At 53.5% G+C, this 17,102-nt stretch overlaps 1 protein-coding gene across 2 annotated transcripts in view; it reads left to right on the top strand.

Moving 5' to 3' along the window:
* The first annotated feature begins 4,093 nt into the window (after positions 1-4,093).
* Positions 4,094-17,102, top strand: part of ECE1 (endothelin converting enzyme 1) — a 112,863-nt gene continuing 99,854 nt past the window's right edge. Inside the window, exon 1 of one of the 2 annotated variants that reach the window (XM_027607504.2) lies at positions 4,094-4,238. In XM_027607504.2, coding sequence (XP_027463305.1) covers positions 4,236-4,238 — 3 coding nt within the window. In that variant the 5' untranslated portion in view covers positions 4,094-4,235. The remainder of the gene's footprint in view (positions 4,239-17,102) is intronic. The other variant, XM_027607522.2, reaches the window with a different exon arrangement.

Raw genomic sequence — 17,102 nt, 5'->3', positions numbered from 1 at the left:
GTGACTTGAAGTCGAAGGCAATGCTCATTTACCATTTTGAAAATCCTAGGTCCCTCAAGAATTATGTTACATCGATCCTGCCTGCACTCTACGAAGGGGACAACAGAGCCCGGATGACAGCACATCTGTTTACAACATGGTTTGCTGAATGTTTTAAGCCCACTGTTGCGTCCTATTGCTCAAGAAGAAAAGATTCTTTTCAAGATATGACTGCTCATTGACAATGCACCTGGTCACCCCAGAGCTCTGATGGAGATGGACAACGAGATGAATGTTGTTTTCAAGCCGGCTAATACGACATCCATTCTGCAGCCCCTGGATCAAGGAGTAATTTTGACTTTCAGGTGTTATTATTTAAGATTATTTAATGCTATTTAATATGCTTATTTAATATTGAAGGTTCTTTAATACTATCCAAATTATTTGGATCTGAGCAAGGTAAATTGAAAAGTGTCTGGAAAAGATTTGCTATTCCAGATGTCATTAAGAACATTCATGATTCATGTGAAAAGGTCAAAACATCAACATTCACAGGAGTTTGGAAGAAGCTGATTCCCAACCTCATGGATGACTGTGAGGGGTTCAGGACTTCATGGGAGCAAGTAGCTTCGGATGCGGTATTAACAGCAAGAGAGCTAGAATGAGAGGTGGAGCCCGAAGATGGTACTGAATGGCTACAATCTTGTGATAAAACTTCAACAGATGAGACATTGCTTCTTCTGGATGAGCAAAGAAAGTGGTTTCTTGAGACGGAATCTACTCCTGGTGAAGGTGCTGGGAAGATTGTTGAAAAGACAACAAAGGCTTTAGAAGAGTACAGAAATAGTACATGGCTGATAGAGCAGTGGCAGGTTTGAGAGGACTGACTGCAATTTTGGAAGAAGTTCTACTGTGGGTAACATACTATCAAACAGCATCCCATTCTACAGAGAAATCATTCATGAAAGGAAGAGCCGATCAGTGTGGCAAACTTCACTGTTGTCTTATTTTAAGAAATTACCCCAGCCACCCCAGCCTTCAGCACCCACCACCCTGATCAGTGGACAGCCATCAACATCGAGGCAAGACCCTCCACCAGCGAAAGATTATGACTTGCTGAAAGCTCAGGTAATGGTTAGCATTTTCCAGCAATAAAGTAATAAAGTACCTTTTTTTAAAGTTGGCTCCATGCCCAGAGTGGAGCCCAACACAGGGCTTGAACTCAAGACCCTGAGATCAACATCTGAGCTCAGATCAAGAGTCAGATGCTTAAGGGCACCTGGGTGGCCCGGCCGTTAAGCTTCTGCCTTCGGCTCAGGCCCTGATCCCAGGGTCCTACGGATTGAGCCCCGTATCGAGCCCTGCATCGAGCCCCGCATCGGGCCCCCTGCTCGGCAGGAAGCCTGCTTCTCCCTCTGCCACTCCCCCTGCTTGTGTTCCCTCTCTCGCTGGCCTCTCTCTGTGTCAAATAAATAAAATCTTAAAAAAAAAAAAAAAGAGTCAGGTGCTTAACCAACTGAACCACTCAGGCACCCCCAAAGTATCTTTTTTTAAATTTACTTTCTTAAAAAAAGATTTGATTTATTTATCTGAGAGAGAGTGAGCAAGCGCAAGCTGGGGAGGAGCAGAGGGAGAGGGACAAGCAGACTCTGCGCTGAGTGTGGAGCCCGATGTGGGCTCGACACAGGATTCAATCTCACGACCTGAGGTCACGATCTGACCCGAAATCAAGAGTCGGGGGCTTAACCGACTAAACCACCCAGGAGCCCACCCCAAAAGTATCTTTTAATTAAAGTACAACCATTGTTTTTTTTTTTTAGATATAATGCTATTGCACACTTAATAGACTACAGTATAGTGTAAACTTAACTTTTATATGTACTAGGAAACGAACACATTCATTTGACTCGCTTTATTGTGGTATTCATTTCATTGTGGTGGTTTGGAACCAAACCTGCAATGTCTCCAAGGTATGCGTGTCTGAAGAATATACAGACCCTCAGGAAGCTTCACAAACTGAGCACGTCCCCGTACCCAGCCCCTTGGTCCTGAAACCACCTTTCCAGCACCAAGAAGTGCCCCTGGTTCCCCCTTGCCAGTTATTCCCTCCCCAAAGGTAATAGTAGCCTGACCTCGCGACAGCATAGATTCATTTTGCTTATTGCTGAGCTTTATATAAATGGAACAATGCTTAATATTTTCCAGTGGTTTGTAGTTTACAAGGGACCTGCATGTACATTAAGTCGGTAAGTCTTCACATAAGTATGGGGAGGGGGGGCAGGAATGACAAATCCCATTTTACAGAGGAGAAAACTGAGGGAAGGGAATCTGTCACAATCACACTGCTGGCAAGGGGAGACAGGATAAGTGGGTTCCGTTTTTGCATCTCCCTGGATCTCAGAATGTCTTTCCAGGCATTAGGCTACAATTCCCAGGAAGACGCTTGGTCAGGAATCTGAAGCTACCCCCGGCCTGGGCAGCTGATGGTGTGTTACCCAACCTCCAGGAGGGAGAGAGTGTCTGGGACAGAGAAGGTCTGGTCACCTTTAGGGCAGGGCCCAACCCCCCCCCGCCCCCGGCTTCCTGCCTGCTGCACTCAACGTGCTTTGTGAATTTTGACAAGTGACCCTCCTCCGTATGTCCTTCCCTCCACATTAAAGAATTCAGAGTGCTGTTGAATGGAAGGGGGGAGATTTATTTCCACAGAGCCCCCCGCCGCCTCTAGGTAGCCACACACACTGCCCAGGAAGGGACGGTCCCCTTTGGAACCTGGCACTATGTGCCTAGATCTCCTCTCTCCTGTGTGCCCACAGTGATGTGAGCCAGCTCCGGAGCAGGGGCTGCTGTGAGCGGTTCCTACACTCCCTCCTCTCTTCCAGAATCCACCTGTCCCCTGCCAGTTCAACTCCCTTGTTCTTAATCCCATGGCCAATAGGCAAGATTCCCCCCCACCTCATTCCTTCTTGCCCTATGAAGGCTTATACCTCCTTCAAAAAGCCCAGACTTCATCTCCTCCCGGAGGGCTTTGTCTCTCCTGAAAATACACTCATCATGCCTCTTACACATTGGTTTCTCTCTCTGGACACAACACAAATATAAGTGATCACAAAGTCACACAAATAAAACACTTTCACAGCACACACAAGGTTTTCACCTCTCTTTCTCAAAAACTAGGCTACATCCACAGTGTCCCAAATCACAGCCATGCCCCCTTATGTGTGCTCACGAACACAAGCACCCGCAACATCACAACACCACAGGGATTTGGTCTCTGTTTGCAACAGGGATACAAAGTCTCTTTCCACCACAGGGCCATGCATGTGCAACAGGCCCATAACGCACAGGTCACACATCATACAAATACACAGACACACACCCTTGCACCTTCTTCCTCCTCCACTCTCTTACACAGCACCCAGCAGAGACAGTTTCTACCCCGGACACAGAAAACTCACGGGCACGGAGAGCCGTCGGTCCTTCCCTCTGCTTCCCTCTCACCGCCTTCTCTTGCCCCTCTCTCTTACACACACATCGACACACACACCGACACACACACATACACACGCACACACGGAAGCTCCAAGTAACAAACCCCAAATATAGTCACTCTCTGTCCTTCCGTCACAAATAAACACTCAGACACGCGGGTTCCATCCCTCCCCCTCTTATTCTGTCCTCCTCCCCACACTCCTCCCCTCCAGCGCGCGCGCGCACACGCACACACACGCGCACACACACACACACACACACACACCACAAAAACACACGCGCAGCTGCAGCGCCCTGGGTCACACTCCCGAGCAGGCGCCAGGCAGGAGACAAAGGTCGCCGAGGCTCCCGGCGCCGCGCACCAGACGCAGCTGAGCCGCTCCTCGGGCTCCGCCTGCCCCCGAAGCCGGGTTCGGCGAGGTCCCGACTCCGCACCCCGCAGACCGGGGCCCCGCCCGCTCCCGCTGCGCGGTCCGCACGCACCCGCGCTCCCTGCCCGGCGCGCCAGGGGTTAAGGAGGCGAAGGGGGCGGGGCCGAGGCCGGGTTCGGGGCGTGATTGGCTGCGCGGCCCGGCCCCCGCGCCCCGGCATTGGCCGCTCGGCGGGCCCGCCTTCCCAGGACCAGGCGCCGGAGCCGCGCTCGCCCGCGGGGAGCCGAGCGCGCGGCCGGGGCCAGCAAGCCGCGCCGTACCAAGAGCGCGGCTGGGAGCCGAGAGCCGGGATCGGGCCCGGGGAGCGGCGCGGTGCGGGAGCGGAGCGCGCGAGCTATGGTGAGTGCCGCCGCGCCCGGCCCCGTCTCTACGGCCCCGGCGGCCGCGCCGCGGTGGGACTCGGCCGGGCTCGCGGGGGGCTGGGCGCGGGTTGCGGCTCTCGCTCGGAAGGCGTGGAGTCGGGGGGCGCGCGGGCCAGGCTCGGCTGGCCGGGCGGCGCCGCCGCGGTTCCGTCGGAGGCCGCCGCGCCCAGCTTGGATCTGGGCAGCTGGCCCCGGCCGAGTTTGGAGGACTCGGGGTGGCCGATTCGGTTCGGGGACAGTTGGTGCAATTCTAGTCTGGGGCGTTCGGAAGTCCGAGCAGGGAGTGGAGACCCCTGGCATCCGGGCTGGGTCCGATGCTGGGGTCGGGCACAATTTCCGAGCGGCTGGATCCAGTTGGACCTGAATGTCCCGGGATGCCGAGGTCGGTCTGGGGCTGAGGCTGGGCTTGGGGCGTCGGGGGTGGCCGAGCCTAGCGCATTTCTGAGGGTTCCGTAGAGGTCGAGGCGCTCGGGGACTGCCTAGCCCACTATGGCCCGAGGGAATGGAGAGTGGAGGCAGCTAGGTTGGCGGCTGTCAGAGACCAGGGAACACTTGGGGACCCTGCTTTCAGTGATCCGCTCTCCTCAGCATCTCCCAGTAATGGGTCCTCAGAGGAGGGGGTTGCTGAGGGGGTTGGTCAGCAACACCAGGGAGAAGGGATTTGGCAAGGGGATTTCATGGGGGTGTCTGGAGCCCCAGGAAAGAAACCCTTTTGGTTGAGGCTGGGCTTGTTGGGGCTGTTTTAGGGCGGAGTGTGTTCTCTGAAGGAAAGCTTGGACCTTTCAATAATCTCTCTAGGGCTTGATGATCACTTCTGCATCATGGGGGTGGAAGCCACCTACTTCTCTTTGCTTTCCCCTGGACAGGCCCTTCTGATTCTCTCTCCTAGTCCTGTTCTGTGTCCTGTGAATTGAGTACAAGTCACCAGGTAGTGCCTGAGGTGGGCATGTGCCAGTGATGATGGCTGCTTGTCCCAGGGATACAGCCACCTCCATTTCTCTGTGATGATGCTGTCAAGCCGGAAAGGGACCAGGCGGGGGCAAGATGGGACCCCTGTAGGTATGAAGAGCCCCCCAGTGATGCCCCAGGACCAACCTCTGCTCTGCCCAGAACCAGAGTCCCCTTCTAACATCCCTTTTCCCTCCTCTCTCCTTTCCCCATCAACATCTGCCTCCCCCTCTGCCATTTGCCTGTCCAGAGTAAGTAATAATGAAATTGTGTCTTGGACCCAGCCTACCTCCTTGGTCAGGAATCTCTCCCCTGGAATGCTCTACCTGGGACAGTTCTGGTGGCAGGGAGCTCACACCCTGTGGTCTGGTCCTTGATTTAAGGTCTCCGCATACAAGCAATAAAAGGGGGTGAGACATTGAGGTCATATCATTCACTATGCCTTCAAACCCACCCTGACCTAAGTTACTCGGAAAGAGAACTTTTTCCTCCTTAGAAACCACCAAAGCAGGAGAGAGGGCACCTTGCCTTGGAGATACTTTTCAGAGTCTTACAACCTGAGAAACCTTCCAGGCTTTAGTATCAAACAGATTCAGGTTCAAAGCCTGGCTCTCCCACTTCCCCGCAGGGACTTGGATCAAGTTGAACGCTCACCTCTGACCATCAGTTTCCTCCTCTGTGAGAAGAGATGGAAGGTCTTGCTTTCAGGGGTGGTGTGGGGATTTGGTGAGATAACCCAGTGAGAGTGTTTGCTCCAATACAGCTTTATTTCCTTTCTTTACATACTGAAGCTCAAATTGGGAAGTTTTGTGTGAATCTAACCTATTTGCTAGTTGGGAAGAAGAATTACAGGTTATCATGAAGGGAGAAGAAGGGGACAGTGATACTTAGAAAACCATTCCTTTGTTCATCATCCAATGAAGATTTATTGAACACTTACTATATACCCTATGCTAAGGACGAAAAACTGTCATCAACACAGTGTTAGGGGAGCTTCTGCCAGTTCATAAATGTCTGTAAGGATCCTCAGGCCAGATGGCATATCTTTGGGAGAGGCAGAAATATCATGGCGAGGAGTTCCTCCTGGCTGGAGAGATGAGAGAAAGCTTCACTGAGCAGGTGGCATCTGAATTGGAAAGAACTTCCAGGGAGGGGAACCTCTGTGAACAGAGGACCAGGGGCAGGAGAACAATGAGGAACACTCTTGGGGCTTGCCTGGCGCCTGGACATGAGAGAGCCAGAGAAGAGGAGAGAAAGTGGCCAAGGGACATGGCTGGGGCCAGATGGCCGAACGCTTAGGCTAAGGAGTTGGAGCGCCACTGGGGATTATTGACCCACCATGTGTGTGGGGTGTGGGGGTGTGGAGGCTGATGTCAGGCCTCCCTGTCATTTTGGTTTCCCCTAAACACTAGTCCCTGTGCTCATTCCAGAGGTGGGGGTGATTCCGGGCTGCTAAAGAGTTTATTCCTTGGATCTCCTTTTCCATGGGTTTTAAACAAATCCCGCGTTCCATCCCCTCCAGCGTGGCCAAGTTTCCCCTGGCCCCCAGGTTCCTAACAGGGCTCCTTTGGAGAGGGGGTGGGCTATTTCCTCTTGTCCTGGCTGAGTGTCCCCTGATGGTCCCCAGCTCCCCACCCAGGGCTCTAACTCTTTGGTGGGGAGTCAGTGCAGTTCTTAAAGGCCTCAACTGGACCCCCCAGCCCAGGCTTGGGATGAAGGTTCTGAGAAGGCTTTTTATATCTCCTGTCTTCAGTTGTCCTCATACCACGCAGCAACAGGCACAGAGAGGTGAAGGAGATTGCCCAGGGTCACACAACTAGATGGGGTCAGAGCAGGCACAAGCCTCTGGTATGTTTAGAGGGTCACCAGGCAGACAGGTTGGGGGAGAGGAGGCCCAACCCAATCTTCCCTGTCTGCCGATGTGGCGGCTTGAGAATGTTCCTCCACATTCCAGCCGAGGGGCTGAGCTTAAAGCCATGGCTGAGGGTTGGGATTCATCTTTACTTAAGTGGCTGAGTTGAGGACAGGGTCCACTGCCTGGGTTTGAACGCCAGATGTACCACGCCAGGTATACCACTGGCTTGCTGTGTGACCTCGGGTCAACTCTTCCCCCTCTGTGCACCTCCTTTCCTACCAAGTGGGGCAGATTTGCTTCCTTGGCAGGATATCATGAGGGTATAATCTAGGATACAATGTAGAAATGCTTAAGAACTTGAGGGAAGGTATTACTCTTTGAAGATGGGAGGCCAGCCACATGCCCCCTGCACCTGTCTGCTTGGGCTCGCTCCAGCTTCCCAGAGCCCGGCAGTACCCTTCCCTCTGTGGGTCAGCATCTACGCTGGTACCTGAGTCACTCAGCTCTCCTGACATTGCGAAGATTTTTGGTAAGCAGTGTGTCGTTAATTTTTGTTAACGACAAAGTAGATTGTTTCCTAGACAGAATTGGAAAGACCAGGCCCCATTGGGGAGCAGCAAGATTTGAGTAGTCAGAGGACTGCCTCCAAGGTGGGTTCAGCAGAAAGTTTCAAGCATTGGCCACGACATAACCCGTTTGGCTAAAGTCCACACTTTGATGTCTACTGTGAGGGAGGAGCCTTCGGCAAAGATTTACGACTTTTTGTATTTCCACTCCATTTTTTTCTTTTTCGTCAACTAGGTAAGCACCCCAGCCACAGTCAGAGTGCTGCGTTCATTCGTTCATTCAGCAAACAAGCCTGCCTGGCACGGTACCAGGTGTCAGGGCTGCCGTCCGCGTGAGCGATAGATCTCTCTTTCCACAGTCTGGCGGACCGGAAATTAGAAGTGCAATTGCGGTTGCCAAGGAGACATGCGGGGTGCTGGAGAACAGATAGGGGAACCTCACCTGGGGATCAGACAAGGCTCCCTGAGGACATGGCATTAAAGCTGTGGTCTCAAGAAGGCATGGTCTAAAGGATGAATGAGTTCCAGGCGGAGGGAGCAGTAGGTGAGAGTTGGGACCAAACATGGTGCTTTCAGGAATTATGGTGTCTGGGGGCTGAGAAGATGATGCATGGGTGGTAGCCCGGGCAGGTGCATGCAGGGAGGGGCTTGTTAAAGATTTGGGGCCTCGATCCTAAGGACAGTGGGGAGCCACTCTGGAGTTTAGAGTACGGGGAGTGATGTGGTCAGAGTTGTGTTTTGAGACGGTCAGCAGGCTGCTTCAGGGTAGGAGGGGTGAGGCCGGAAGCTGGAAAACCAGTTAGGAAGCAGGTGGAGTAGTCCTAGGAGAGCCACTGGTGGTCTAGATACTAGTTACTGTCCCCTCTACCTCACCCCATACCCCCAACATGTTGCCCAGAATAGGCAGTGAAGAGAGGGGAGGTTGTGGCCCCGGAGGTCGCACAAAGCCCCTTTCCCTGTGGACATTGACCATCCTCCCCACGTCCTTTCATACAAACAACCAGTGGGGCTCCTGGCCTCAAGGAACTTTGGTCTAATGAGAAGGACGAAATTTCCAAACAGCTCTAAACCCGGGTAGAAGATGATAGTGCCAATCTGGGGACACAGTTCCAGAGTCACCCTGGCCATGAGTATGTATCAGGGAAGGCTTCCCAGAAGAGGTGGTGTTTGTGCTTCCTATGGCAACAGTTAGTGGGATGGTATGTTTCCTAGGCGCCACGTTTTAGAGAAATGAAAGTAAGGAGATACTCTTCTGTCTTTAAGGAATTATAGTCTGGGGGTGGGGGTGAAGTTTAATGAATGACCAACGCTGATTGAACTCCACAGTCAGTGAGTGGCACTGGGGGTCTAGGGCCTCGGAGTTCTGCCCTTTCCCCAGGGGTCCCCAAGGGCAGAGGTGGCAAAAAGATCCACAGGCCTGTCTTGGCTCACTGACAAGCCTTGGAACAGCTCCCTCCTCCCCACAGAGCCCTTGAGGTGGGGGGGGGGGGTTCTTGGGGGAGATGTCAACAGAGGAACAAATTTCTGGAGAACATTCAGGAAATTAGCTGAGGGAGGATCTAACTTCAGGGCTCCGAGACAGAGAGGAGGCCCTGGCTGCTAGAACTTAAAACTGTAGAGTGCTTGCGTTCTAACCATCTGATTCAACTTCCCCATTTCATAGGTGGGAAGACCGAGGGGCAAAATGAGGACCTACCATGTGCCTGGCACTTAAATGTAAACCTCTCTGACCTTCACTGGAACCCCAGGAAGTAGATTTATCCCAGGCACAGAGCTATGGAAGCTGACACTCAGAGATCACTTAGGGAACTAGGGACTGGAACCAGGCAGCAGCCTCCTGATTCCTCAAGATTCTGGCTTTGGTTCCAAGCTGCCACCCACTTCAGCAGGAGCTCTGCCTTCCGAGGAAAGGCCCCCGGGGACAGGGATGGGACTGCTGGGTAGCAGCCGGAGGCTTTGGGATATGGTTGGGGCCAGACATTGACCAGGCTGAAATGTTGTTATTTATCTTTCACCTTTGCACAGCCCTTGACAGTTACCCAGGCCCTTTCCTCCCCATTCACCGACTGTTCTTGGGTCCCACTGCCAATCTGTGGCAGAGCTAGGACTGAAACGCAGGCCTGTGACTCCCAGTTCAGTTGCCATCTCCCAGGCTCCTGGCCTTACCCTGTGGGCCGCGGCAGCCCCCTGCCTGAAGATGTGCCAGGCTTTCTGCCCACTGGCCCCAGGGAGCATGAGGAGCAGCCCCTGGCCCATGAGCCTCCTCCCCCATGCTCCTCCCCACAAGCTCCATTTCCTCCTTGGCGGGGGACAGGCCGGGTGTGAGGCAGCCCTGAGGAGTAGGGTTACAGTGTAAACACCACCATGTCAATATTTACCTCTGCCTGGAACCAGGCCTCCCTGCGTCCCACACGCTGCCCATCCAGGTGCATGTGGCCTGCTCCGGGGCTCTGGTCACTGAAAGCCAGGCCAAGGGTAAAAATGTAGCTTCCCGGCCAAGCCCTGCCACAAACTTTTCATGTGGCTCCGAGCAAGAGACTCTCTCTTCCTGGGCCTTAGTTCTCCCGTCTGTAGCGCCATGTGGCTGGAACGGACCTACTCAGGGGGCGCTTTCGGCCATAACGGGCGGGATTACATGCATGATGCTCTGGTTCAGAGCACAGGCCCCAAGCGGGGCAGACCTGGGTTTGAATCCCCGTGCCACGACTTCCTCACTGTGAGGCTGTGGGAAGTCACCTAACCCCTCTGAGCTTCTGGTTCTTCCTGTGTAAAATGAGATCTTAACTCTACCTACTTTGGGGGGGACACTGGTGAGGATCCATGAAACAAGCTCTAGCTCTTGGCACAGGATAAGAACTGAGTAAGCAGTGGTGATGGTGGTGGTGGTTGTTATTCCAAACCAACATTTTATGATTCTCAGAGTCCAGACACTGGGTTACGTCACCTGTGAGCTGGAGCCAAGGGTGGGGTTTCTAACCTCAAGCCCTCCCGGCCCTCTGGGGCCACAGGCTGGGTCAGGGGGAGCCCAGGAGTAGAGAAAGCCCCTTGGTCAACAACCCCCCTCGCCCCCAACACACAGCTGCCCGGCCTCTGGGGCTCCTTGTCATCGGGCGGAAGGCCAGGGCTGCAATGACCTCAGAGATCTGTGGCAGTGAGGGGGTGAGGGAGGGGGCGGAAGGCGGAGGAAGAACTCATTTCCTAAGCAGCTCGTTCACAGAAGTCCAGTCCACACTCACTGTTCCCTTCAGCCCCGGAGAGGAGGCGGCCACGTGGGGACCAGCGACCTCACGGTGTGGGGTGGAGAGAACAGGGAGGTGGGGACTGCTCCCTTCCTTTTTGCTGTGTCCCTTTGGATGCCCCGCGTCACCTCTCTGAGTTTCATTTTCCTCACTCTGACGTGGAGATATTGGGGCCTCTGCTGTGCAGTGGTTGGAAGTGTTACCCGAAGAAGCCGGCTCAATCCCGACACAGCGGGGCTCTGTCGATATCAGCTTCTCTTATGATCATGGTCATGAGAACCATTTGCCAGTCCTGTTCTGTGGGGCTGTGTGCTTCCTAAGGGCAAGATCGGGCATTTTTAAAGTTGTGGTGTAATTTCCTTAAGTAAGATGCACACGTCTTGTGCAGTTGTTTTTACAAACTTATACACCTGCATAACTGCCACCTAGAGCAAAATACAGAACATTTCCACCTCCCCAGAAAGTTCTCAGGTGCCCTCTTCCATCACTGTCTGCTACAGGTGGCTGCTGATCTGCTTTCTGTCACCCCAATTTCACCTGGTTTTGAACTTTATCTGCACAAATTCATAATATGTACTCTTGGGTCTGGTTTCCTTCAGCTCCAGTCAACAGTGACCGGTTTTCCATTTGCCTGTGTCGTTGCATGTTCCAGAATGTGCTCCTTTGCAGGCTGCCTGGCGGCCCTCTGGGCAGATGCACACATATGGACGACGTTCCTGTCTGGGCAGCTGTGACATTCCTGTGTGTCTCTCGGTGGACCTACACACTCATTTCTCCCCAGGGGGTGGGTACTGGGAGGGGACCTGGTGGGTCTGAGGGTCTGTGTGTCTTTCATTCTCGGAGAAACTACCAGGTGGTTCTCCAGGGATGGGTCCATTTTCCCAGGGTATTGTTCACCTCTGCCGACAGGCCCAAGGTCTAGCCTTGAATAGACTCTTGATGAATCTTTTCTGAAAGAAGGAAGGAATTTGAGACCTTTCTTTGTCTTAATGCTTCAGATCCACTCTGCTGGCCCTGCCCCTGCCCTCGGGGCCTGGCAGCTCTGGGAGGCACTCTTCCTAGAACCTGGGCTCTGGGTCTTACCTCTCATTTCTCATCACAAGGAGGGGTTCCTGGGTGTGGAGACCCTAGGCCACGAGGCTTGACCAGTCTGTGTGACCTTAGGTAAAGCCCTTCCTTGTCTTGTCCTCTGTTTCCCCTTCTGCACAACATTGGGTGGATTGAAGGTTACCCCAGCTCCCCAGTGTCTGATGGGCTCCCCTCATTTGGGAGGCATTCGCTCATGCTTCTTCCCCTCCAGGGTTGTGCCTGCCCCACTGGTGAGCCCCAGCAGTATCTCTGAGGAAGGACCATTGAGGAAGTGGGACAGGCCCTTCATTCTTGGTACCCTTGCTAAGAGCCCCACTGTGAATCAGTCCTCTCTGGGTGAGAGCCCCCCAAAGTAGGCCCCCGGCAGTGAGAGTGTCACCCATGGAGGCTTTGCAGAAATGGCCTGGGTCATCAGGCAGACCTGGGTCTCATTCCTGCTACTTCCCGGCTGTGTGACCTTGGGCAAGTCAGTCTACCTCTGTGAACTCCGGCATCCTCACCTGCCGAGTTGTAAGGACAAAATGAGGTCCCACCTCACTGTAGGGACCAAAGTGGATGGGGCAGCAAAATCCCTGCCCTTAAGGAGATGTATTGTAGGAGAGGGACTACACAGGCAACCCAGCCAACCAGAAGGATCACTTCAGAGAAAGGAAAGAAAACAGTGATGTGGTGGAGAGTTAGCTGAGAGGTGGGGAGGGAGCTACTCAAATGGGTGGGCAAGGAAGGAGGTGACATCAAGCCGAGTCCTGAGGATGAGGAGGGGGCAGCTGGGCAAAGATGTGGGAGCGGAGAGTTCTGAGCAGAGGAACAGCAAGTGCAAAGAGCCTGAGAACAGGGATATGGGGTTTGGCATGTTTTGGGCGGCCAGAAGGCTGATGTGGCTTGGCGGAGGGAGCAAGGAGAACAGGGGTAGGAAAACAGGGGTGGACATGGAGGGGCCAGGTCATACAGGGCCTTGTCAGCCGTGGGGACAGGGGCTGGGAGTGATGAGAAGTGTTCTGAGAGTGATGGGAAGCCGCTGCAGGGCCCAGAGCAAGGGGGATGACTGGTTTAGGTTTTGGCAAGGCTCTGGCTGCTGGGCGGAGGATGAACTGCAGGGGGCAGGAGTGAGGCAGGGAGGCTGGCATCAGGTAAAAGGGGAGCAGGATCTTAGTATTTTTCACCTGTTTTGAGGGGGAGGCTTGTCTCACTCCAGGATCTGGGATTTTAGCAGCTACTTCAGAGGATGGGAGAGAGGGAGACGGGGCATCCCAGAAGCCACAAGACATTCTGGCCACAGAGCGAGGTGGGCGAAAATTGCCGTTGGGGCCCAGCAAAGGCTTTTGTCCTAAAACCTCCACTTGAACTTGACCTTCCAGAATGAGCTTGGGATGCCCACAAACTGACCACATTCTAACCACCCCAGGCCACGGGGACCCAGAGAAGTGGGCCAGAAGGGCACGGAGCCAAAGCCTGCCTCCCCCACTTCTGTACACCCTGCTGAGAAGTGAGGGCAGAGGAAGTGGCGGCTGTGAGGGGTTGCCCGGCCCCTCTGCCCTCTGGGCTCCTGCTTCCACGGCCCGGCCCGAGGGAATCTTGTGGCTTTGTGGTTCTGGGTGTCCTGGCTGGTTTGGGTCACGAGGCAGCCGGAAGAAGGCAATACTTCATATTTTTCTGCGGGTGTGGAGTGGGTGGCTCTCTGGCATCCTGCTGGGCTTCCCAGAGTGGTGGGCGGGGAGAGGGCAAGAGGGCATGGCGGTTCTCAGAGTCACAGAAGGTCAAAGTGGGAGTGCGACTTAGACATCATCTAGACCGACCTCGGGTGTAAGAGAAAAGCTCAGACGGGGAAGGAGATTTGCCTGAGGCCACATGGGGAGTTAGAAGCAGGACTTAGACGCTGGTCTCTTGGACTCCTAATGTAGTGTTCTTTCTGGTTAAGATGTGGGTTTCAGAGCCAGACAGACCTGGGTTCTCATCCCAGCTAGGGGACCTTGGACCAGTGACTCTCTCTGAGCCTTAGTTTTCGCCACTGCGGAATGGGATAATAGTAACATTTTTCTCATGGTGGTATTATGAAGAATGGTTGAAATGATTCATGTAAAGCTGTAAAGCTCGTAGGATGGTGCACATAGTAGGTCCTCAGTAATGGGAGGTGTTATCGACATTATTACTGTTATGGTTCTGTCATTTTAAGCCTTGTGACGTGCTGGAAAGAATGTCTGGGGGCTAGCCTTGGCTTGTGCTGATTTCTAGTTCTGGTGAATGCACCGAAGCAGGGGAGATGAGGAAATTGCCTTCGTCAGCCCACCCCATGGCCTCTTATTTTACTTCCCCATATAGTTGGGAGACCCTTTAATAAGGTCCTTAATTGCCAGCATCACCACCCCAACACACACACACACGCACGTGAGTGCACGCACGCACGCCTCAGGTGGGCTGGAGCTGTTGTGTCAGCCTCCAGCCTGAGTAAGGGGCAGAACAGACAGTAAATGCAGGCCTAGGATGGAATGCTGCTTGGCTCCCATCTTCTGCATCAGGTCCCTACACTCACTGATTCCCGTTTGTATGGTGTGGCCTGAGGCTTAAGAGCAGGGGCTGTGCGATTGACTTGAACTTGAACCCAGGATCCACCACTTAGGTGTTGTAAAGGACCTTTTAGCAGGGAAGTTTTCCTGTCTGAGCCTTGGGCTTCCTATCTGTGAAGTGGGGGTAACAGCCACCTCCCTGGGTGATCACTAAAATGAAATGAGAGCTGATATGACTGGAGCACGCGGGGTGCGTATTCAGTGCTCGACTCAGAGAGGTGGGCGTCACTGATAAGGACATCAGGCCCTACTCTTTCCACAGCTGTTCTTAGAAATCTTCTTGACCAACTCCCGCCCATCTGGCAGGCATTGCCATAGCCGCCTTCACTTCCTAGCCCAGACTGCTTTCTGTCAGGGCACGAGTCACTTTGGGTGAGACTTCCCACCCTGTCACGTCTCCCGGCGTGAACACAGATCAAGAGCTGGAGCTCCGGGACCAGCCTGCGTAGGTTTGAATCCCAGCTCTGCCGTTTGCCCAAGCAACCTCAAGCAAAGTCCTTAATTCCTCGCCTTTGCCTCTACCTGAGGAAAATGGGAATAATAATAGTACCAAACTCATAGAGTTGTTTAAACAGGAAACATAGTTCTTGTAAAGTGTAGGATCCGTACCTACCATACGGGAAGTGCCTAGTATGTGTGAGCTGATTTTATTTCTAGATGGAGTTCTAGGAGAGCCCCTGCCTTTTACTCTATATTCCCAGCTCCTGGTGGGCTCGGGAGGGATTTGGGGTTCTCTAGGGATGTGCGCTATGGGCAATGGGGAGTTGCCTTACCAATGAAAGGGGCCTCCCCGGAAGGACTGTGCTTGGAGCCTCGGTCAAGGACTCGGGTTACATTGCGAGCTTGTTTATTTGGCAGACATTCCCCGCAACTCTGCTCTGTGTCAGCCTGTGCTGGGAGAACGTGCAGGCAGAGATGTTCTGAGCTAGCCCACAGTCCATGGTGAGCCCAGGAAACGCGGCTGTGCTGTGGTTAGAACACGATCTGCACAGCGCTGGGCACACTGCTTCAGAGAAGGCTTTCTGGGGCCACTGACTCCTGGTGATTCCTTGGGGGGAAATGATATATTAACTTCTGCCCACATTAGGGTTTTCTTCAATAATCTGTTTGTTCTTTCCTGCCAGCAGCGTTTCCCAGGCTTAGCTATTATGTGATAACGGTGCTCAGCATAGTGCTGAATGTTTTATGTTATAAATTCACTTTGTCCTCACATCAACCCTATGAGGTATTTATTATTATTATCCCTATTTTACAGGGGGGAAACTGAGGCACAGGGAGACAATGTATCTCTCTCAGTCAGTAAGCGGCAGAGGAAGATGTGAACCCCAGACCGTTTGGTCCCAGAGCCCAGGTTCTTAACCATCATGCTGGAGTTGCTTCATCTAGAACTGATTTTTCCCCACCAGTCCTTAGGACTGGGCAGTCTCACGGGCTCTGAGCACCTCACCTTCCATGGGAGTCCTTGGAGCCAGCATAGGTGGAGAGATGAATGTTAGGTGTTTCTCTACAACCTTCCTTACACATCAGCTCTGGGATGAGCAGGTTCAGACCTTCAGGAGAGAGGGAACTGGAAGCTAAAATCCTAGAGAATCAAGGGTCTGTATCGGGGAGAGGAACAGGGAGTAGAGTGGGAGGCATTTAGTGGGGGAAAGGAAGGGAACCAGAAGGCTGAGAAAGTTGGCGTTCAAACTGAATCAACATTTAGCTGAGTGCATCTTCTGTGCCAGATATGAGGGTGCCCTCCAGGAACTCCCAGGCCTGTGGGAAAGATAGACAAGTCAACACGTAAATTCCTGAATAGTATTTGAGTGTGTGGGCAGGAGCCTTTGAGGGCCCAGAGAAATGGATGACTAAGTTGGCCTGGGGAGATGATACTTGAGTTGGGTCTTTTTTTTTTAAGATTTATTTATTTATTTGAGAGAGAGCCTGAGCGAGAGAGGCAGAGGGGGAGGGAGAGAGACTCAAGCTCTGCACTGAGCATGGAGCTTGACATGGGGCTCGGTCTCACGACCCTGAGATCAGGACCTGAGCTGAAATCAAGAGTCAGACGCTCCACCGATTGCACCACCCAGGCACCCGATTTGGTTGGGTCTTGAAGGATGAGTAGGAGTTGGCCAGCCAGGTGGAGCCAGGGTAGCAGAACCAGAATTTAAACCCGAACAGTCTGTCTTCAGAGTCTGTGTTCTCACCCAGCGGGGCATGCGTGGCTCCACTGCCCTGCAAAGCCTGACCTTGGGAGACGTGGCCCTTCCGGTCCCAGGTCTCTCCGGGTGGGCCCTGGACAACAATCCCGTCATTTCCCGTATAACCCCTGCTTCTGCTCCTCGCAAACCTGGCTGACTGCGCCTTCTGCAAGGGCCCCAGGTGGTTGACCAGCCTCTCAGGGAGGGTTTCTCCGCCTTCTCTAGATGGCCAGGAGTTGTGGTGTGTGAGGACACATACATTCCACTCCCAAGCCCTTGTGGCGGCAGGGGAGTCTCGGGGAGACAGTGAAACACTTCCTGTTGGGTTTTTCACCACCCCCGCTTCCTCCCACCTAGCACCTGAAGTGTACTTTGCATAAGGCACTTCCTCAGATTA

The sequence above is a fragment of the Zalophus californianus genome, chromosome 4 (assembly GCF_009762305.2).
Source record: "Zalophus californianus isolate mZalCal1 chromosome 4, mZalCal1.pri.v2, whole genome shotgun sequence".
In the NCBI taxonomy this organism is placed as follows: Eukaryota; Metazoa; Chordata; class Mammalia; order Carnivora; family Otariidae; genus Zalophus; species Zalophus californianus.
This window is presented reverse-complemented; position numbering and strand designations above follow the sequence as displayed.